General features: G+C 36.0%; 1 protein-coding gene across 1 annotated transcript; it reads right to left on the bottom strand.

The window, feature by feature from the left end:
* Window positions 1–478: 478 nt before the first annotated feature.
* Window positions 479–6,747, bottom strand: LOC131164781 (uncharacterized). The gene is made up of 2 exons (XM_058122219.1): window positions 6,541–6,747; window positions 479–1,541 (listed from the first exon to the last, which is right to left on the bottom strand). Exon 2 carries the CDS (start codon window positions 1,522–1,524, stop codon window positions 997–999), a length of 528 nt encoding a protein of 175 aa, XP_057978202.1. The 5' UTR covers window positions 1,525–1,541; window positions 6,541–6,747; the 3' UTR covers window positions 479–996.
* Window positions 6,748–23,115: the final 16,368 nt, after the last annotated feature.

The following is a 23,115-nucleotide window of genomic DNA, read 5'->3' as shown; positions in this document are numbered from 1 at the left end:
TTCACGCAATACTTGCCATCACCAAATAGGTCCATGCTCAAGGATACATTTGGTTCGCCCCGCGAGTCTTTCTGCAGTGAATAGCCACAAATTTGAACACACGACGACATATTGAAGGTATAAATTAACCAAACACCACAATTTTGATGACAAGAAGAATGAAGATCACATGCATTGAAGCTCACTAGTTCTCTGGATGTCCATCATGAGGTGAAGAAGGTACGAAGCTGAACAGTCACATTCACAATAGGCCTGCTCAAAGTAGCTGACTGTGTCCAAAATGGGAAAACAGCATATATTCTTATAAGCATCTTTCATCGTCAAAGAATAGGATTTTCAGAGCTATCAGCACCTGTAAGAATCAAAGAATGATAATGATGTGATATAAAATGGTGCAAAACTTGGGAACGTCCGTGGCAGGAGGTTATTCCTTTACAGATTCTCCTTGCATTATTATAAGCACTGGAAAACACCTTGATTTTGGCTAAGATCATATTTATAGGAAAGTAAAAGGTAAAATAGAAAGTTAAGGATTCAACATTACAAAACGACGTGATGATAAAAAAAAAGATAAATATAATAAACATACAACTTGATATTTTGATACTATACACATACAAGGGCAGCCAAGTGTGAATTGGAAAGTGGAAAGTGGAACGTGTAACACAGACGAATTGATTTTTAACAAGTTTCAACTAGCACTTTCAACTGGTCCCATATCCTACGTGTACTAGTCTTAACCACTAACCTGACCAGAAAATTCAAGTCAATTTCAAGGCTGAGACTGTCTTTTGACTTGTAACTCTTCCTCCAACCGATCCAGCAAGTGATGGCCATATTCTTTGAAGACTAATTGGCATCCACAACTGAAAGGCTAAAATAGTCATAGAGCAAATGAAAATTGTGACATTTCAAGATGTCCCACGGTTCGAATTGTCTGCTGTGTCCTCATTGAATATCAGCAACCCCTACTAAAACAACTAGATATTAACTACTTCAGTTTTTCTTCTTTCTTGCATCTGCTTTCCAGTCTCTTCGGCTAAGTGTAACTCTATCTGTTTCACAATTGACCAGGCTAGGAGAACTTTCAGAATGAACTCTACATTCTAAAGTTGGGTCTGTCAGAGTTCCCGAGGGCAAACAGGGTGTCAGGCTTTCACTGGCTAAGGTCAGGGCAGGTATGATGAGAGGGCCCCTAGATGCTCCTTCATGTTTCTTAGACGCATGAGCCCTTCTAGCATCTTTCTTCCAATTTCGTACACAATGAACTCGGGTAATGCGATTGTTAAGCATTCCACTCTGTCCCATTTCTGCTTGCAGTGCTGTTGATTGATTTACAATACAAGATCTTTTTGCATCTGCCTCGAGACGTTTTCTTGCCCTGTATCTACGTTGTCGTTCTCGGTTCTTCAAGCGACGGACCATTAGGTCAGCATCACTTTTTGAGAAGGCTCTTTGATCAAAAGGATTCGTAATAAAACCATCTTGCATTCTCAAAGCATTCATATTTTGCCCATTTTCCATTTTGAAGATGACAAGATCTGAAAATAACCCAATCCTTGTAGGATGTTAAATGAAGATTGTATCGGCAGAATCATTCATTATGTAATGAAATGATGAAGCATAAATAATAACCAATAGGGAGTCAAGCAGAGATGGTAGTTATAAAATAAACCTTTTCTATTAATCATATTCATGTGAGAACAAACCAGGAAGAGACCACTTTATATGTTTCCCATCAATCATTACTATACTGTTGGATTCAGAGCACCTGACTTGATAAGTAACATTCTAATATCATTACCTCAGTTTTAGACCAGTCACTGACAGTTAATGGAAGTTCCTAAGACTGGCTGCCGCCTCTTGGCAACAGGGAAAAAATGGAAGCATGCAAAGACAGTTTAGCTTTTTTCCATTTGATCTAGTAGAATGTGATCCACTTTTTCATAAAGCAAAGTGGAATCATTTTTGAAGCAACCGATGGAATGTCTAACCAATTTTTAAGAATATACCTAAACTTTGAGTACTATATCTCATCATTCAACAGAGGTGCATCTAAAATAAGGCAGCACCAGCAATTATAAGCTTACATCTACAAGATATGTGTTCACAAGACACAACTTTACGTATGCACGCATGCTCATATAAACAGATATACCTACATTCGTGTGTGTGTGTGCATGCGTGCGTGTGTGTGTGTGTGTGCGCGTGTATTTGATAACTATTTCAACAAAAAGTTTAAGCTTTTTAACTTGTGGGTCAAAAATGTATATTAAGCCTTCACACTTCCCCATGCATGTCCCAATTGCACATGGAGATAAACAATTGATGAGTAATACCCATCACAGGAGATAAGACCACCTTGCAACCACAACATTGATACCATACTTGCAAAAAAAGAAACGAAAATGAAAACTGGATAATATCAAAGTCGACAGAGGGACGAGAAATTTATGTGGTTCAATGATATAGTCAACATCAGCAGAAGAAGGGATAGTAGTAACATTATTCAACTCAAAAAATACAGCGGCACAGTCATGTTTTAAACATTTCAAACAACCAATTATCTCATCTTTTATTCCTAACACTCCTGCACAAGACGAGCATGGAGTAGAGATAAATGGTTTTTTTTTTTAAATAATAATAATAATAATATAAAATGAAAGAAGCCAACTTGATTTCAGGCAGATAAAATCATCGAAAACCAACAAAGATAGTATGGTCAGTGGCATAGGGTTTTATTTACATAACACAATATAACACTTAATGCAACAAGGATTTCATGTCTAATGCAACAAGGCTTTCATGTCAAATCAGGGGGTCTAGGGAGGGCAAGCTGCATACACCCTTTCTCACAATTGCAGAAGTTGCTTGTATATATAAACAAAAGAATAAAACATCGAAACATCATTCTAGCAACTAAAAAAGTTCTATAGGATGGCTATAAGACCAGCCATGCTTTATGGGTCAAAATGTTGGGCAACTAAGAAATAACATATTCAAAAAGTAAAAGAGGCTGAAATGTGCATGCTAAGGCGAACAAGTGATATAACATTAAAAGATAAATTAAAGATTGAACATATTTGAAATAAGCTAGGCATAACTAATAGAAGATAAGATAAGGGAGTAACGACTTATATGGTTTGGGCATTTGAAACACAAGCCAATTGGAGCACTAGTGAGGAGGAGCAAGCTAGTCATTGTAAATGGAACTAGAAGGGGAAGGGGTAGACCTAAAATAACTTGGAATAAGATAATGAGAAAGGATTTAATAGTCCTTAAGTTAGTAGAAGAAAATGCCTCAATCATGTGAATTGGTAGAAAAGGATTCATATTGCCGACCCCACTAAGAGGGGCTTAAGTCTTGTTATTGTTGTTGCTGGTGTTGTCATTCTAGCAACATTTTTATAGATTTTAATTCAACGTATTATACACATTAATTTACTAGATGATGAATTTCTATTGGCTAGGCCAAATTAAAACCCAAAGAATATGAATACCTAAGCAACCAAGAAGATTTGAAAATACTTCTAGTTCCACCAACGGCATAAAGTTACCACTTTAAACTTATTTCCTCATCTTATAGGTGGCATGGACACACAGGAAAGAGACAAAGGGCTCTAACTATGTTCAACTATGCATATGATATTATTGAAGAAGCATCATTTTTGAAGTAAGGCATCACTTAAAGATGATAGATAGTGTTAAAACTTGATATACATAGTTGACCCATAACCAAACAGCTTAAGCTTTTAGGTAACATGGTAATCAAACATGCTGTCAGAGCTGGTTACCAGGAGGTCTTGTGTGTCTTGTTGCCCTCGTTTTTGTGTGGTGTTAAAAAAATTATAGTATTCCCAATGGAACTTTTGTGGAGTTACAAATTAGTAAAAGAATTGGAAATTTTGCGTCATGGCAGTGGTGAGAGTATGAAGAGTGCTTTAGGTGCATGTTGTAAAGGTATTAAGATTGGGATATTCTTTTTCATAGGAAAGGTGACAATGGTCAGCCGGTTTGCACAAATATGCATATGTGATGACACTGCACACATGTTCTAGTTTGTTATGTTTCTGCAAATTTGGACTGATATCTTGATCTATAAATTACTGAGCAGCTAAATTATGAGAAACTCCCAGGTTAACTGTTGGATCCTATCCTGGGCATAGGTATGTCTGTGTGAAAAAAAAAAAAGTCACTCACGTCAGGGCCTTTTTTTTAAAAATAGTACCTTAAATTAGTAGTTTCCTTACGCTTGTGATTGTGAAATTTGTAGTATTTATACAGCTTTTAGTTTTTTGTATTTGTACAAATTTTAGTTTTGTATTATATGAATGAAGCCATTTTACTATTTGTAATCCTTCTACTATTCAATAGTAGAAAATCAGTCACTTAAATTTCTTATTTTGGGATTTTCTCCAAATTTCAACTTGTATTCTTAACATTTGCATATTCATAATTCCTACTTCTATCTCATATTTCATTTTGAAATATTACTTTACCGTCTAATGTATTTCAATGCTCTTGAAATTGCAAAGCCACTCAGCCACCCTCTAGTTAATGGCCTCGGAATAAGTATTTCCGTCACAATAATCTTGCTGTCATTTTGACAAAGATAAGAGCACTACATACAGAAGATTTGACTGATGATAAAATTTTGGAGGTGGGAGACATTACCATTGCAAGCTCTGACAAGAAAGATTATTCTTTCATGTTGAACAACCAATTTAGGAAGAAGTGTATGGTGTGATAAATTTGCATTGAAATAGAATTTAGGCACTATGTTATTTCATATGAGATTTTAGGAACTTTCTAGGGCCCATTTGGTTAAGGATCCAAAAACTTGTATCCAAATATTTGTTTATGAAAATGAAAATAGTAAATTGTAGTTGCATATTTTGAATTCAAAAATGCATTTGATGACTAAATTTGAGTTTATTTTTCTACAAAATAAAAATAGAAAATGTGTTTGGCAATAGATGGGGTGGGTGGGTGGAGGTAGCTGATGATGGTGATGGCTGGTGGTAAGCAGTGGTGGGTGGTGGTTGGAGGCAGTGGCTGGTGCTAGTTAATGGGATGGAGGGGGTGAGGGGCAGTTGCAAGCGTAAGTGGTTGTTAGTTGGTGGCAATGGGTTGTTGAGAGCAGCGACCAATGGCGGTCAACGGTGCATGGTGGTGGATGGTGAGTGGTAGTGTATGGTGGTGGTTGGCAGTGATAGAAGGTGGTGAAGGGTAGTGGCAAGTGGAGGTGGATGGTGTTGGTGGCAGTGCATGGTGGTGAGCAGTGGCCAATGGTGGTCACTGGAGATGGATGGTAGTGGGTGGGGCTGGTTGGCAGCGGTGGGAAGCGATGCATGGTTGTGGTTAGTGGCAGCAGGAGATGGTGAAATGAGATAAGAAAGGGTTGGGAGTTTTGGGTTGTATGCTACCATTTGATGAGTATTGTTTGCTTCACCCTACAGTATTTTCATCAGTGTTGAATACTAGTGCATGTGCATCTTGAAGTTTGAGTTTTTTCCAATATTTTCTTAATCTATTGGAGTTATTTTCTCTAAAGGTTTATAAAGATCAACCCAAGAATACGAATATTGCACTCTTGTTATATGGTGTAATGAGTAGTTCTGGAAATTAGAATAAAATTTGCTATTAGTTTTCAAGAATGCTTCTATCAAACCAAACATAGGAATATTACATTCCTAGGAGTTTGATATTACTAGGTCTAATGAGCCAAACACGGGAATCAAATTTGGATGGTAATTTGAAAACCAAAATTCTAAATTCCTATAATTTGAAACTTTCCTAGAATAATAAATTCCTTGAACTAAATGCCCTCCTTCAATTAATGATATTTTTCTCCCCATATTGGTGATGCAGCCCAATCGTTGGCGACAGTATCTGATTTGTGTCCTTCATCCCCTCCCCCCCCCCCCCCCCCCCAACTCCCCCAACAATTACCCTTGTTTTTTTTTTTTTTTTACCACACAAAACAGTTGGATGTTTCATGGTTAGCCAAACTAATCAATTAATTTGAGTAATTCATCTACTTGGTACAGGTCAATCAAACGATTAATCACAACAAAGGGCATGATTTATGCTTATTTGAGTCGATGGAAGAAAACAGACAAAAAACTAAACCTGAAGCGGATGGACTGTTTAGGAAACATGACAATAATTGATCATGATACAAACGATGCATGCACACACGCTCCCCAGGAGATTGTAATAAAGCATCCAACACCCAACAACATGCCATTGCAGCTCAAAAATAAAGGACGATAAAATCAGAAAGAGAAAGAGAATGAGAGATGGGCAGATCAAACATATCAAACAATGACAATATCAAATAGAGGCACATCAAATCCATCTAAAATCAGAAACAAGCCATCAAAACAAACCCATTGAAACAGAAAATGGGTTGATTGAATTCAAACGATTAACAAATGCAGAAACAAAATACGTAGATAGAAGAACAAATTAAGCATAGAAAGAACATTCAAGGAAGGGGAAAACCGCAACAGAGAGATATAGAGACAGAAACCGTACCTATAGCGCAAGGACAAGCCTGAATGCAATGCCTGGTTGATGATTTTAGAGAGAGAGAGAGAGAGAGAGAGGAGACGATGGTGGGGGCTTCCAGAGAAACGGCCTCGAGCTTTTCAGGGAGACGTTAACGAGGGCGTATACAAATACTAAACCATTACATGACCCTAGTGGCAAAGCCTTTTACTCGGTCACCCACCTTTCCCACATAGGCTGTATGTTGGATTTTTCTCCCTTTTTTCCTTTTTTTTTTTGTCAAAAAACAAAAACATCATAGTCTTATGTCAAAAATCTAGTTTAACATATTTAGACATTTGACTTGTGTCACAAGTAATTTTTTTATATTTATTAAATGAGAAAAATTTAAATAGCAAATGAGTCAACCATCCAAGTGCCTAATGAATGCTAAGCAAAATCTAGCAAAAAGAAAAAATGTGTCAACTTAAAAATAAGTAAATAGAACAACAGACATATGTTCTCATAGAATGAATTGATGGGTTGCAATAAGTACCTATTAATAAATTATGAATTGTTTTCCAAATGTCATGTTAAATTTTGAATTATGTTTCAAATAAATTCTTTTCTTAAAATATTATTTTCTCCCCTTAGGGAACAAATTAACATATTTATAAATAGGATGAATAAATAAATGCTCATACTGATCAAATTAATTAATAAATTATAGACAAGTAGCAACAATAAATTTATTTTAATATATATTTCTATTATTTTGACATAGATAAAAACAAAATAATATTGACTCACTAAAATGTGCTTAGCTACTGTTTTCTTTTTATTGATAAATCTTCGCTCGACATTACTCATTATGTGATTTAATGTTAACCAAATAAGCTAAATCTTTACAAAAATAAATTAATAATTATTAAGAACATTACCAATTTTTTATTGTATTATTTCTACTATTAGAAAGGAGATTCTCCTCTCTTGGTCCAATTTGTAATATCCTCATAATGTTCCCATAAATATTGATAAAAATTTCAAAAAACAAAATCTCTATAACTACCCACGTATATTTTAAAAATATCCCTATAACTATCTATAAATATTCCCAAAAATATCCCTAATCACCCACAACTTTTCTAAAATAATATCTTTTTAGAATATATTATTTATTATTTTTTAAAAGAACTATTTATTTACTAATTTATTTTGCTATAATTGTCACTCAAATGTGCACGCCTAGCTAGTGTCTATTAACAATTGTCCCGACATTCCGAGAGCGACGGTGCCCCAAGATGGGCAAATAAAAAATAATAAGTTTAATTGTCGGGAAAATTTGAGGTTGGAATCGCCATTAACTTTTTGGAGTGTGATTAGAACACATGATTACTACCGACTTAAGGGTAGAATTGGTCAGTGTGTACCAAAGCAGGGATCGGGAGTTCAGTTATGTGAGGGGAAGGTTCTCGAACCCCCTACACACCCGTTCTACAAACGATGCCTCATTAATTAAAAATTATCCCAAATTCGAATTTAATAAGTCTTTTAATCACTCCTTATTTTGTGAATATTGTTTATACAATTGTAAATATTTGATTGCATATGCTTCTTATATATATATATGTTGAACTTATAGGTCACACCCAATTTTGATTATGACAAATACTCTTGGTACTAATGGTTGTACTGAGAATTGCATACAGGTTCACCTTATCTGCGCTTCAGGACTAAAAGACATATCATGATGGCGTGCGGTGTTCGTGTCAAAGAATAAAGATCTATGTGTTGTATTTTGTATTCATTTGTCTATTTCTTCATTTTGGGGCTTGTAATAATTTGCATCATGCATGGTAGGTAGGTATGCTCAAAACGATCATAGTTGGACCTTAGGTACCTACACTAAGAACACAAGTCCCCTACATCACTTTTCATAATCACGGGAATCAAAATAAGGCTAAAATGAACTTAATAGGAAAAGATGAGAGGATTTGGGCAATCGAACCTATGTTGTGTAAAGCGGCTCGGGGGACCGAACAAGTCAACATGTTGACTTGGTCTTCGGGCACCCGAACCTATTTTGAACGTATATTCTTCGGGCACTCGAAAGCTTGTCAGAACACTTTTCAACTACTCAGGCAATCGACTGTTTACGTTCAAAAGAGAGGTCGGGCGACCGATTTGCCTAGTTTGGTTAACCGAACTTTGAGTCGGGCACCCAAAGTATCAAACAAATTGCTACTAACTTTGCTTCAGCCGACCCACTCACCCTTCAGGCACCCGAACCTCTAAAAGATGTATTTTTGACTATGTCCGTTCGGGCACCCGAACCTCTGGCCGAGCACCCGAACCTCGCCGGGTTAAAATATTTTTTACCAAATTTTTAAATGGGGTAAAAAGGGTTAATATTCTTAATAGTCTTTTAAACAAGTTTAATTATACCCTCCATGTCCCCAACGGTCAAAAATTCCTCCTTGCCTATATATACTCATTTATTCGTCTTCATTAACAAGGATTGGCAAACTTGATTAGGGAAAAATTCTCTCAACTTTCAAAACCTTATATTAGCCAAATAACACTTCCAAACACTCATATACTCCTCATTCTTGATTTCTCCAGGCATTGTGAGTATTTTCTAAAGGCTATTGTGCTTAATCTCTGTAGCTAAAACTCTCACTTGCATTATTGTTTGATTGTTTTTATTTGAGAGTTTAGCATTAAAGTCCTTCCACCGATTTCATTTGATAAATCTAGTGTGGAAAGACTTTGAGGGTTGTGGTTCTTGCATTATTGTTGCAAGTTACCTAAACCTAGATTTTGTGTGCAAAAATCCTTTTCAAAAGCTAGTACTTCAAGCAACTCCATTGTGCCTTGAATATTAGAATACATTATTAAGTTTGTTTGTTTGAACTTGCTTAGCATATTTTGAAATCCTAATCTAATATTGTATTATTCACATAATGTGTTTCAAATTTTGCATGGATAGGCACTCTATATCTAAACTAATAATCTATATGTGGTTGAGGGTTTAGCACACATTAGAGCACTAAGCATATTTACACATCATTCGTGCTTGCATTATTGATTGAGCTGTATTGGTGCACACATCTTGTAGTGACCCGAAGAATGATATTATGTAAATAATAAAGAGGGAGGAAAATAGAAATAGAAATAGAAGGAGGTCGTAAACTTTGTCGACAAACGCGTTCGTCGACGACATTATATTTTGGAGATAATAATAATAATAATAATAATTTCAAGGAATTGCCAGGACCTCGTCGACGAATATAGGGGTTCGTCGACGAGTGCATAAGGAAATTCGTCGACGAATACAGGGTTTCATTGATGAAAGCCTTTAGGACCTCGTCGACGAAGGTAAGATTTCATCGACGAGAAACTACCAAGCGAAGAATGGGCTACTCTGAATTTCGTCAACGAATACAGGGTTTCATTGGCGAATCTGACCCTATAAGTAGTGAAAAATCATATTTTTATCACATTTCAGCGCCTCTCTCTCTCTCTCTCTCTCTCTCTCTCTCTCTCTCTCTCCCCCCTCTCTCACCTACGGATCCTCTCCCTTCTCTCTTCGATTTTGGCTCCGCTAGTCGCTAGATTGAAGATTTGAGGCCACCACGACGCTCCCAGCAAAATTCTCTCCAAGTCTGCCAGAGCGGATCGTCAGTGGGATCGAGTTGGATTTCGTCCCAAATTCAGGGTAAGGTCTTTTAGCCAATTTTTGGCCTTCTGACAATTATAGGAAATGATGTAGGCGAAGAAATACTAATATTTTGTTCTGGCAAACGTTGTTTTCAAGGTGTTATGTAGGAGGCCCTGCAGGTGTTAGGCTAGTAAACCATAGGGACTTTCCAGTAGTCAGGTAAGGGAAATATGCTATGCTAGGTATTTTTAAAATATTTTATAGTTTATTAATTTATGAAAATTATGTACTAAAGTATGGTGTGGCGCGAGATTATGAGTATAGTACGGAGATATGTGTTATGAATTTCAGTATCATGATTTTACGAATATGTTTTACCATGATTATACGAATTTCTAGTACCATGATTATACGAATTTTAGTATTATGATTATGCAGTTTCAGTGTTATGATTATACAGTTCTCAATATTATGACGTATGATTACAATACAGTTTATGCAATATCATGGTTATTACGATTATTTCAGAATCATGGTAATTCAGATAGTTGTATATAGAAATATATTATATAGTATCAGACCCTGTTGGATTATGCAGTTACAGAGCACAGTACCGTTGCTATAGATACTACGTTATATTATGAGTGCAACCACCTATTTAGATAATATGTGGTAGTAGGTCAATCACCTAGGCCCTTAACGTGGACAGGCTCCCCATCAGATATGGGTTGAGGTGGGCAGATCAGACTGATGGAGTATAGTAATTTATTCCTAGTTGGCCAGTCAGGGTAAATCCCGCTTATGGGCCACACAACCCTGTCATGAGGGGTTAAATCATGACACACAGTTATCCATAGGAAACATTTTCAATTACTATTATGTATGTACAGATTTACAGAAACAGGGAACCTACTTACTTATACTAGAAGTATTTTGAATAGTAATCTTCAATACTGTTATGTTAAGCAACATGGAAAGGGTGGTGGATTTTATTACTTGTACTGTATTTACATATTCATTTATACATGACTATATGAAAACATATTTTCATAATATTGTAGCCCATTTGTCACACACTAGTAATAGCATATTTCGTCTTACTGAGCGTTGGCTCATCTTAGTGTTGAATCACTTTTCAGGTGATCCAGGTAGGCGAGCAGACCAGGCTCGCAGATAGAGGGGCGTCAGTAGTGCCCTGTCAGTGAAGTGAGTATTGTGGAGGATTTTTGTATATCTCAGTATAGTTGAGGGTATTTTGAAAAACATGTAGTACTCTAGTATTGTATGGTATTGGTATTGTATATAGTTGTATATGGATATGTTTATTTGATTTATGCTTCTCGTTGCTTAGGCTAATGATTGGGTTTACTCCCAGAATGGTATCAGAGCATGTTATATGTCATTTAAAAAAATATATGGAAATTTAGCAGGTCGTTACACATCTGCTTGTCTAGAAGCAAATTTCCATGTACACATTTTTATACACATTGGTTGTATTCCAGGCACGAGCCTGAAGAGGAAGAATAGCCCTGTGGAATAGTCTCGGATTGACTTTGACCTGATTAGGAAAGCTAGGTGTGCCATTTTGTTAAGGCATGTTGGTTGAGGTCAGCCCTTTGAATTGACCTGGTTGTATTAGGTATCGGTCCACCCGTTAAAGTAAGCATTATAGTTGTAATCCTTATGCTGGTGTGGCCAGGACGGGGACGTAGACACAATTAGCCGAACCCCGATAACATATCGTGCATGTTCTTTACATTTCCGCACTTTACCTTTATTGCACGTGCATGTTTATTTGTTGATTGTGTAGACTGACCCTAAGTTGGATTGTACTATTGACAAAACTTATTAACCTAGGCATTAAATTTTAAATACCAAATTCACCCCCCCTCTTGGGGTTACACCAAATCTATCAATTGGTATCTGAGCCTCGTAACCTAGACTTAGACGTCATTTAGTTAAAATATCATGATGGCTCGTTTTAGTGCATCCCCTTCATGTGAGGGAAGATTGGTCACACACCCACCTGTATTCTGTGGTAATGATTACGCTATATGGAAATTTAGAATGACTGTCTATGTGAAAACTTTAAATTGGAAATTTTGGAAAGTCATTGATCAAGGTGATTGTGTGCCTATGAAATCTATTGGGTATACTGATGTTCCTAAATCTAAGTGTGAAATGAATGATCATGATAGGAACTTAGTACAGGTAAATTTTGATGTCATGGATACCTTACTGCATGTTTTAGACTCTAATGTTTTATGTGAGGTTAGGGCTTGTAGTAATGCTAAGCAAATCTGGGATGAACTTAAGAGGAGATATGGTGTGTCCACGCAAAAGGATGTCATCTCTCCATGCGACTCAGGCTCCACCGGTCTTAAGGGAGGTAACCAGTGTTTTGTTACTTTAACTAATGATGAGGTTATCTCTATTCCTTCTGCTTTAGTAGAGAAATATGAACATGATTCATGTGTTGAATTAAATGTTGTATCTGATTATGAATCATATGATAATAGTGATAGTGAAAGCATGTCATCTTATGAGGAACTTCTAGTTGAATACATTAAGACTCATAAGTTACTTGTAAAATCAAATAAGAAATACTTTGTGTTGAAAAACAAGTATGATGCATGCATTAAAGAATGTGACTCAAAGGTTCTTGCTGAAAGAGAAAATAATACGAAAATTAAAAGACTAGAGAGCAAGAATGAATCATTAGAAAAGGATTTGACTTTTCTGAAATCTAAAGTTTCTAATGATGATAAAAAGAACCACTTGATTGCAGATCTTGAAAGTAAAGCAAGCAATATGTCTAAAAAACTTTTGAAACTTCAAAATGTTTGCAAAAATTTGGAGAACTCAAAAATTCAAGATTAGAGAAGAAAATAGAAGACCAATCTAAGATCATCTACACATTCACTAAAGACAAGGAAAACTTTGATAAATTGCTAGGTGCACAAAAGATGACCTTAGATAAGGAAGGTATAGGTTATAATGGAATTGAAAACAAGAAAAGAAAGAACCTATACATGGGGTACTTTGTAAAAGAATCGAAAGACTATGTTAGTACCTCCTTTAGTCTATACACTCACATCACATGCATCCTATGTAAAAAGAAGAGGCACACAAAATTTGATTGCCCATTTAAAATAAAAGGCGTGAAACCCAAACAAGTATGGAAAATTAAAGAATCGCCAACTCCTAACCCATCGAAAATAAAAGGAAGAAAAATAATATGGGTTGTTAAGAAAGAAAACCCCTTGAAATTCAAGGAAGAATTTGCTCAAACAGGAATTACATGATCACACAATTCTTCCTTAAGAGTTAGGATTAGCTATAGGGGGTAGTATTCTCTAAGGGGCTAGGAAGTGGTTCGGGGTTGAAAATGTAAAATCTTAGCATACTCACTATTCAAAATCTTACATACTAAGCATTTTGAAGAATTAAGCCAATCTGTGAATTCAAGTACATAACCAATCTGAACTTAATGAATATATGCATTGGTTAAAATATAAAATCATTGGCTGTTTAAATAAAAATCCTCTCCCAAATGGACTTGGCTTGTCTGCCTTGTATCTAAATTTTAAATTGCATAACTCAAGCTTAATCATGAATATCTTAAGTTAAGCATACTCTATCCATTGCACAAGTCTAAGTCTTTAGGAAATAATTGACAATCTTGAATTCATCTTGAAGCCCTATCAATGCCCTAAGTCTTATAGATAAACCATAGGGTCCCTAGCTTTGAAAAACTGATCAAATCAAGACAAGTTGACCAAGCTCGGGCGACTGAACCAAACAGTGCATTTGCACTTCGACCGATTGAACTTGAAGTCTGACTAGGCCGTTAACCACACTTCGAGCGGGTGGACTTTCATGTTCAAACCATCTCGGGTGGCTGAACTGTCTTCAGGTCACCGAACTTATCTTCGGGTAACTGAACGGGAATTTCGGGCAACTAGTCCATTCAGTTCATTTTCAATTTAGGCGCCCGACCCTCGCTTTCACAAAATGGCGCATAATATTCAGCAAACCGAACCGGTGTTTGGGCTACCGAATAGACTTAGCGTGTGCTCGTAATTAAAGTTTTTCGGGCGACCGAACTTATGCTTAGGCACCCAAACCGCGATGATATATATGGTTCTTTGCAAAAATCTGTTCATTCCTTCCCACAACTTTTGAGAGCTTTCTCAATTTTTCCAACATCTAGCCTAGTTTTAATTGAGATTTGTTTCCATGGCCAGAGATCAGAGATGTGCCACCACGGGTGTTCCACTGGAACAATGGTTTGCCACACCTGATCGGCAAATCAAGTATAAGGGAATCTTTCGCCTCAAAAACCCCATTCTAGGAAAAATCCTAAATATCGAATTCATGCAAACTCATTTCAACAATGTTCTAGACATGTTTCGATATCAAGGATGGTATGAGTTCATTGCTTTTCAACCCAAGGGGATGTACCTATTGCTTATCCGGCTCTTCTATGACAATCTTGCACAAGATGGCCAGGGCTACTACTCTAGAGTGCTCGAGATGGATCTTCATTTTGACGATGCCTACTTGGAAGATACTTTTGAGATCCATCGTGGCAACTTCATTTGCCCCGATTCTTCCTCCACCTGAATAGGCAGGCAGGACTTCACGGTAAGTACCTTCGCCAATTTAGTTATGAAGAATCTAGTAGCTGATTTTACCCATACTCCCAGCTACAGATCCTTGACTCTAGAGGCAAAGGTGGTACACCACCTAATTTCTTATAACATCTTGCCTAAGTCAGAATTGAGGGATCATGTATCCTATATGGATTGCTTTGTGATGTGGTGTCTCTTCACCAGAAAGAAGCTAGATCTTCCTAGATTGATCCTACGATGGGTGTTCATCAAAAATGTTGGAAAGAAGATCATTCTACCCTATGGTGGCATCTTGACCAGGATATTCGTTAGGGAAAGGATCAATAGGTTACCACTTGCCACCATCAAGAAAGTCAGGCCTTCGACGTCTTTAACTTTACCACTCTAAAGTTGATGGGTTACGAGCTCACCGGTAACATGTGGTTGCCCACTGCACATGAGAGAGACCAAGGAGCTTAGGAGATCCCACAAAAGCTGCCCCATGTGCCGTCTAATGCCGAGATTATGGCAGCCATTACCAATCTTTATGCCTCGTTTCAGGAGTTCTGAGTCTCCATGACAGAGTAGGCATCTTCCTCTAGTGCTAGACTTGACTCCCTTTACAGTGAGTTCATCGAGTTCCAGTCCGAGGTGCGGGCTAACTTTCACATCCTCGGTGAGCATTTGAGAGAGATGAATGATGTGGACATTGGGGAGGATGACTAGATGGAGTTGAGCGGTGAGGAGGAGGATGATGATCATGACGATGGGGAGACCTAGGAGTGCTTCATGAGGATCCATTTTGTCATACTACAGCTCTTTATTTGATCAACTTTTGTATTTTATTCAGATACACTCTTATTTAGTCTGTAACTTTAAAACAGCTCTTATATTTGTTTCTTTTGACGATCACACTCACCACACACACACATGTAGACACTATGATATGGTGATTGTGCATTTGCTTATGATTTTATATATATATATATATATATATATATATATATATATATATATTTCTGACCGTACTTGCATGTGTTTTGCACTAGTATGGATATACTGTTGAAATGCATGCTTAGTTTAGAATGTCTCCTGCATGGCGGATACAGTTGATGAGAATTGCTTGCTGGTAGATTATAGGTTCTCACATGCCTTATTCTTGAGATACTTCTTGTTTGAGAATCATTTTTGTGCTGGTTAATTTTGGGAAATGTCCTATTTATAGCCAGCATACTACCGAATTTTTTGTAGACATTTGCTCAAATTGATTGAAATGATTTTTTTATATATTACCCTGTGTGCAAATGCAATTTAATCTTAAAGTCTAAATATTTACGCTTGACTCACTTGCCTTGAAATTTTAAATTCCTTGGGGCTAATTGTGCGTATATATTTAAAGTGCTGAATATTGGCAGGTTCTTATTGATTGATTACATTTTAGACAAAATGCTGCCAAAATTTTTGAAACCTTTGCGCATAACTTTATATCATTTTCTAAATGCTAAACTCCTTAAACTTGAGTTGTGTTTCGAAAATAACTTTTGAATTTTATTCAAGTTGATTTATAAAGAAAATGCATATTCTTAGGGAGAGTCACTTAACATTAAAATCATTAGGCCCTGAGAAATAAAAAAGTTTTGTGCCTTCATTAGTATATCTTTTGGGAAATAAATTAACTAGGTGATATCAATGTGCATGTTTCGGCAAAATCATTATTTATATCATGCTCATTTCAAAACAACATGCCTTTACAAAAATTAGCATACTTATCAATTGGTATGTTAATAATTGGTAGCCTCACTATCATGGAAGTGTAACACTTGGTATCAGGGCGACATGTTTTTATTATGCTATACCTTGTGGAAATCCATGTTTGTTTTGGCAAAAAAAAAAAGATGATTATGATAAAATTTACATTAAAATAGTTTTTGAAAGGATGAGTGAAAGCCAAATGAAAATTTAATCTTCATCCTTGCATAATCATCCATTGGGGAAGTATAGAACATTAAGATTATCAATTGGTATCACTGTGCTGCATGCTACTCTTACTTCCTTGATGCACATTCTGTTTGGGTTACTTAATTGAAATTTGCTATATGTCTGGAAACTCCAAACAGGTCACTTGGGTACGAGGTTATGATTGGGAATGATTCATTTTCAAATGGCATGCTGTTGAATTTTTTTTCTTTTTTCCAATATACCTTTTGTATCTAAATGACATACTTTGCCTTCGCGTCTTATTACTTAACCCTTTTTACTGTTACCAAAAGGGGGAAAAGAGGCAAAAGTGGGGTAAAACTATGCTTAATTTTGCTTATTTAGTGGTTGAACCCACTTTTGCATAAAGTATTTGTCATCATCAAAAAGGGGAGATTGTCGACCTTATAGGTCACACCCAGTTTTGATTATGACAAATACTCTTGGTACTAATGGTTGTATTAAGAATTGCATGCAGGTTCACCTTGTCCGCGCTGCAGGACTAAAAGACATATCATGATGGCGCGCTGTGTTCGTGTCAAAGAATGAAGATCTATGTGTTATATTTTGTATTCATTTGTCTATTTATTCATTTTGGGATGCAATTTATTATGAACTGTGCACTTGTGTGACTTGTAATAATTTGCATCATGCATGGTAGGTAGATATGCTCAAAACAACCATAGTTGGACCTTAGGTACCTACACTAAGAACACAAGTCCCCCACATCACTTATCATAATCAGGGGAATCAAAATAAGGCTAAAATGAACTTAATGGGAAAAGATGAGAGGGTTCGGGCAACCGAACCTATGCCGTGTAAAGTGGCTCGGATGACTGAACAAGCCAACATGTTGACCTGGTCTTCGGGCATCCGAACCTATTTTGAACATATCTTCCTCGGGCACTCGAAAGCTTGTCAGAGCACTTTTCAACTTCTCGGGCGACCGACTATTTACGTTCAAAAGAGGGGTCGGGTGATCGAATTGCCTAGTTCAGTTAACCAAAATAAAATCCGAGCACCCGAAGTATCGAAAAAATTGCTACTGACTTTGCTTCAACCGACCGACTCACCTTCAAGCACCTAAACCTCTAAAAGATGTATTTTTGACTGTGTCTGTTTGGGCACTCGAACCTCGTGGGTTAAAATATTTTTTACCGAATTTTTAAATGGGGTAAAAAGGGTTAATATTCTTAAGGTCTTTTAAACAAATTTAATTATACTCTTTATGTCCCCAACGGTCAAAAATTCCTCCTTGCCTATATATACTCATTCATTTGTCTTTATTAGTAAGGATTAGCAAACTTGATTAGGGCAAAATTCTCCCAACTTTCAAAACCCTATATTAGCCAAATAACACTTCCAAACACTCACGTACTCCTCATTCTTGATTTCTCCAAACATTGTGAGTATTTTCTAAAGGCTATTGTGCTTAATCTCTATAGCTAAAACTCTTACTTGCATTATTGTTTGATTGTTTTTATTTGAGATTTTGGCATTAAAGTCCTTCCACCAATTTCATTTGATAAATCTAGTGTGGAAAGACTTTGAGGGTTATGATTCTTGCATTGTTGTTGCAAGTTACCTAAACCTAGATTTTGTGTGCAAAAATCCTTTTCAAAAGTTAGTACTTCAAACAACTCCATTGTGCCTTGAATATTAGAATACATTATTAAGTTTGTTTGTTTGAACTTGCTTAACATATTTTGAAACCCTAATGTGATATTGTATTATTCACATAACGTGTTTCAAATATTGCGTGGATATGCACTCTATATCTAAACTGAAAATTTATACGTGATTGAGTGTTTAGCACACATTACAACACCGAGCATATTTACACATCATTCGTGCTTGCGTTATTGATTGAGCCGTATTGGTGCACACATTTGCTTGTCGAGAAGCGAATTTTCATGTACACATTTTTATACACATTGGTTGTATTCCAGGCGCGAGCTTGAAGAGGGAGAATAGCTTTGTGGAATAGTCCTGGATTGGCTTTGTCTCGGTTAAGAAAGCTAGGTGCGCCATTTTGTTAAAGCGTGTCGGTTGAGGTCAGCGCTTTGAATTGACCTAGTTGTATGAGGTGCTGCACCATCCGTTTAAGTAAGCATTATATTTAGACATTTGACACGTGTCACAAGTAATTTTTTTATATTTATTAAATGAGAAAAATTTAAGTAGCAAAATGAGTAAATGGTCCAAGTGCCTAATGAATGCTAAGCAAAATCTAGCCAAAAGAAAAAATGTGTCAACTTAAAAACAAGTAAGTAAAACAAAGACATATTCTCATCTAATTAATTGATGGGTTGCAATTAGTACCTATTAATAAATTATGAATTGTGAAAATATATTCCGCTACCTCTTTCCAAATGTCATGCTAAATTTTGAATTTTGTTTCAAATAAATTCTTTTCTTAAAATATTATTTTCTCCCCTTAGGGAACAAATTAACATTTTTATAGATAGGATGAATAAATAAATGCTCATACTGATCAAATTAATAAATAAATTATGGACAAGTAGCAACAATAAATTTATTTTAATACATATTTCTATTATTTTGACATAGAAAAAAACAAAATAATATTGACTCACTAAAATGTGCTTAGCTACTGTTTTCTTTTTATTGATAAATCTTCGCTCGACATTACTCATTATGTGATTTAATGTTAACCAAATAAGCTAAATCTTTACAAAAATAAATTAATAATTATTAAGAACATTACCAATTTTTTATTGTATTATTTCTACTATTAGAAAGCAGACTCTCCTCTCTTGGTCCAATTTTTAATATTCTCATAATGTTCCTATAAATACCGATAAAAATTTCCAAAAAAAAAAAATCTCTATAACTAAAGACGTATATTTTAAAAATATCCCTATAACTATCTATAAATATTCCAAAAAATATCCCTAATCACCCACAACTTTTCTAAAATAATATTTTTTCATAATATATTATTTATTAGTTTTTAAAAGAACTATTTATTTACTAATTTATTTTGCTATAATTGTCACTCAAATGTGCACGCCTAGCTAGTGTCTATTAACAATTGTCGAGACATTCCGAGAGCGACGGTGCCCCAAGATGGGCGAATAAAAAATAATAAGCTTAATTGTCTGGAAAAATTGAGGTTGGAGTCGCTACTAACTTTTTGGAGTGTGATTAGAACACGCGATTACCGCCCACTTAAGGGTAGAATTGGTCAGTGTGTACCAAAGCAGGGATCGGGAGTTCGGTTATGTGAGGGGAAGGTTCTCGGACCCCCTACACACCCGTTCTACGAACGGTGTCTAATTAATTAAAAATTATCCCAAATTCGAATTTAATAAGTCTTTTAATCACTCTTTATTTTGTGAATATTGTTTATACAATTGTAAATATTTGATTGCATATGTTTCTTGTATATATATGTTAAACTTATAGGTCACACCCAATTTTGATTATGACAAATACTCTTGGTACTAATGGTTGTACATAGAATTGCATGCAGGTTCACCTTGTTGACGCTTCAGGACTAAAAGACATATCATGATGGCGTGCGGTGTTCATGTCAAAGAATAAAGATATATGTGTTGTATTTTGTATTCATTTGTCTATTTCTTCATTCTGGGGCTTGTAATAATTTGTATCATGCATGGTAGGTAGGTATGCTCAAAACGACCATAGTTGGACCTTAGGTACCTACACTAAGAACACAAGTCCCCTACATCACTTATCATAATCAGGGGAATCAAAATAAGGCTAAAATGAACTTAATAGGAAAAGATGAGAGGGTTCGGGCAACTGAACCGATGTCATGTAAAGCGGCTCATGCGACCAAACAAGTCAACATGTTGACTTGGTCTTCGGGCACCCGAACCTATTTTGAACGTATATTCCTCGGGCACTCGAAAGCTTGTTAGAGCACTTTTCAACTACTCAAGCAACCGACTGTTTATGTTTAAAAGAGGGGTCGGGCGACCGATTTGCCTAGTTTGGTTAACCGAACTTTGAGCGAGGCACCCAAAGTATCGAACAAATTGCTACTGACTTTGCTTCAGCCGACCCACTTACCCTTCAGGCACCCGAACCTCTAAAAGATGTATTTTTGACTGTGTCTATTCGAGCATCTGAACCTCTGGCCGGGCACCCGAACCTCATGGTTTAAAATATTTTTCACATAATTTTTAAATGGGGTAAAAGGGGTTAATATTCTTAATGGTCTTTTAAACAAATTTAATTATACCCTCTATGTCCCCAATGGTAAAAAATTCCTCCTTGCCTATATATACTCATTCATTTGTCTTTATTAACAAGGAATAGCAAACTTGATTAGGACAAAATTCTCTCAACTTTCAAAACCCTATATTAGCCAAATAACACTTCCAAACACTCATATACTCCTCATTCTTGATTTCTCCAAGCATTGTGAGTATTTTCTAAAGGCTATTGTACTTAATCTCTGTAACTAAAACTCTCACTTGCATCATTGTTTGATTGTTTTTATTTTAGAATTTAACATTAAAGTCCTTCCACCAATTTCATTTGATAAATCTAGTGTGGAAAGACTTTGAGGGTTATGGTTCTTGCATTGTTGTTGCAAGTTACCTAAACCTAGATTTTGTGTGCAAAAATCCTTTTCAAAAGCTAGTAGTTCAAACAACTCCATTGTGCCTTGAATATTAGAATACATTATTGAGTTTGTTTGTTTGAACTAGCTTAGCATATTTTGAAACCCTAATGTGATATTGTATTATTCACATAGCGTGTTTCAAATATTTTGTGGATACACACTCTAGATCTTAACTGAAAATTTATATGTGATTTAGTGTTTAGCACACATTAGAGCACTGAGCATATTTACATATCATTCGTGTTAGCATTAGTGATAAAGTTGTATTTGTGCACACATCTGCTTGTCTAGAAGCGAATTTTCATGTACACATTTTTATACATATTGGTTGTATTCCAAGCGCGGGCCTGAAGAGGGAGACTAGCCCTATGGAATAGTCCTGGATTGGCATTGACCTGGTTAGGGAAGCTAGGTGCACCATCTTGTTAAGGCGTGTCGGTTGAGGTCAGCCCCTTGAATTGACCTGGTTGTATTTGGTACAACTTCACCCATTTAAGTGAGCATTATAGTGGTAATCCTTGTGCTGGTGTGGCCAAGGCAGAGACGTAGGCACAGTTGGAGACGTAGGCACAGTTAACCGAACCCCGATAACATGTCGTGCATGTTCTTTACATTTCCGCACTTTACCTTTATTGCACGTGTATGTTTATTTGTTGATTGTGTAGACTAAACCTAGGTTGAACTATACTATTGACAAAACCTATTAACCGAGGCGTTAAATTTTAAATACCCAATTCACCCCCCCTCTTGGTGTTGCAGCAAATCTATCAATTGGTATCAGAGCCTCGTAACCTAGACTTAGATGTCATTTAGTTAAAATATCATGATGGCTCGTTTTAGTGCATCCCCTTCATGTGAGGGAAGATTGGTCACACACCTACCTGTATTCTATGGTAATGATTACGCTATATGGAAATTTAGAATGATTGTCTATGTGAAAACTTTAAATTGGAAATTTTGGAAAGTCATTGATCAAGGTGATTGTGTGCCTATGAAATCTATTAGGTGTAGTGATGTTCCTAAATCTGAGTGTGAAATGAATGATCGTGATAGGAACTTAGTACAGGTAAATTTTGATGCCATGACTACCTTACTGCATGCTTTAGACTCTAATGTTTTATGTGAGGTTATCGCCTGTAGTAATGCTAAGCAGATTTAGGATGAACTTAAGAGGAGATATGGAGGATGTCATCTCTCCGTTTGACTCAGGATCCACCCGTCTTAAGGGAGGTAACCAGTGTTTTGTTGCTTTAACTAATGATAAGGTTATCTCTATTCCTTTTGCTTTAGTGGAGAAATATGAACATGAATCATGTGCTGAATTGAATGTTGAATCTGATTATGAATCATATGATAGTAGTGATAGTGAAAGCATGTCATCTTATGAGGAACTACAAGTTGAATACATTAAGATTCGTAAGTTACTTGTAAAATCAAATAAAGAATACTATGTGCTGAAAAACAAGTATGATGCCTGCATTAAAGAATGTGACTCAAAGGTTCTTGCTGAAAGAGAAAATAATATGAAAATTAAAAGACTAGAGAGCAAGAATGAATCATTAGAAAAGGATTTGACTGTTCTGAAATCTAAAGTTTCTAGTGATGATAAAAAGAACCACTTGATTGCAGATCTTGAAAGTAAAGCAAGCAATATGTCTAAAGAACTTTTGAAACTTCAAAATGTTTGCAAAAATTTGGAGAACTCAAAAATTCAAGATCTAGAGAAGAAAATAGAAGATCAATCTAAGATCATC

Source organism: Malania oleifera, chromosome 9, assembly GCF_029873635.1.
Source record: "Malania oleifera isolate guangnan ecotype guangnan chromosome 9, ASM2987363v1, whole genome shotgun sequence".
Taxonomy (NCBI): domain Eukaryota; kingdom Viridiplantae; phylum Streptophyta; class Magnoliopsida; order Santalales; family Ximeniaceae; genus Malania; species Malania oleifera.
Note: the sequence above shows the minus strand (reverse complement) of the source record. Positions and strands in the feature narration are given on the sequence as shown.

Coding starts and splice junctions, on each gene's coding strand:
- LOC131164781 (XM_058122219.1), bottom strand. CDS start 1,524: ATGGAAAATGGGCAAAATATGAATGCTTTGAGAATGCAAGATGGTTTT.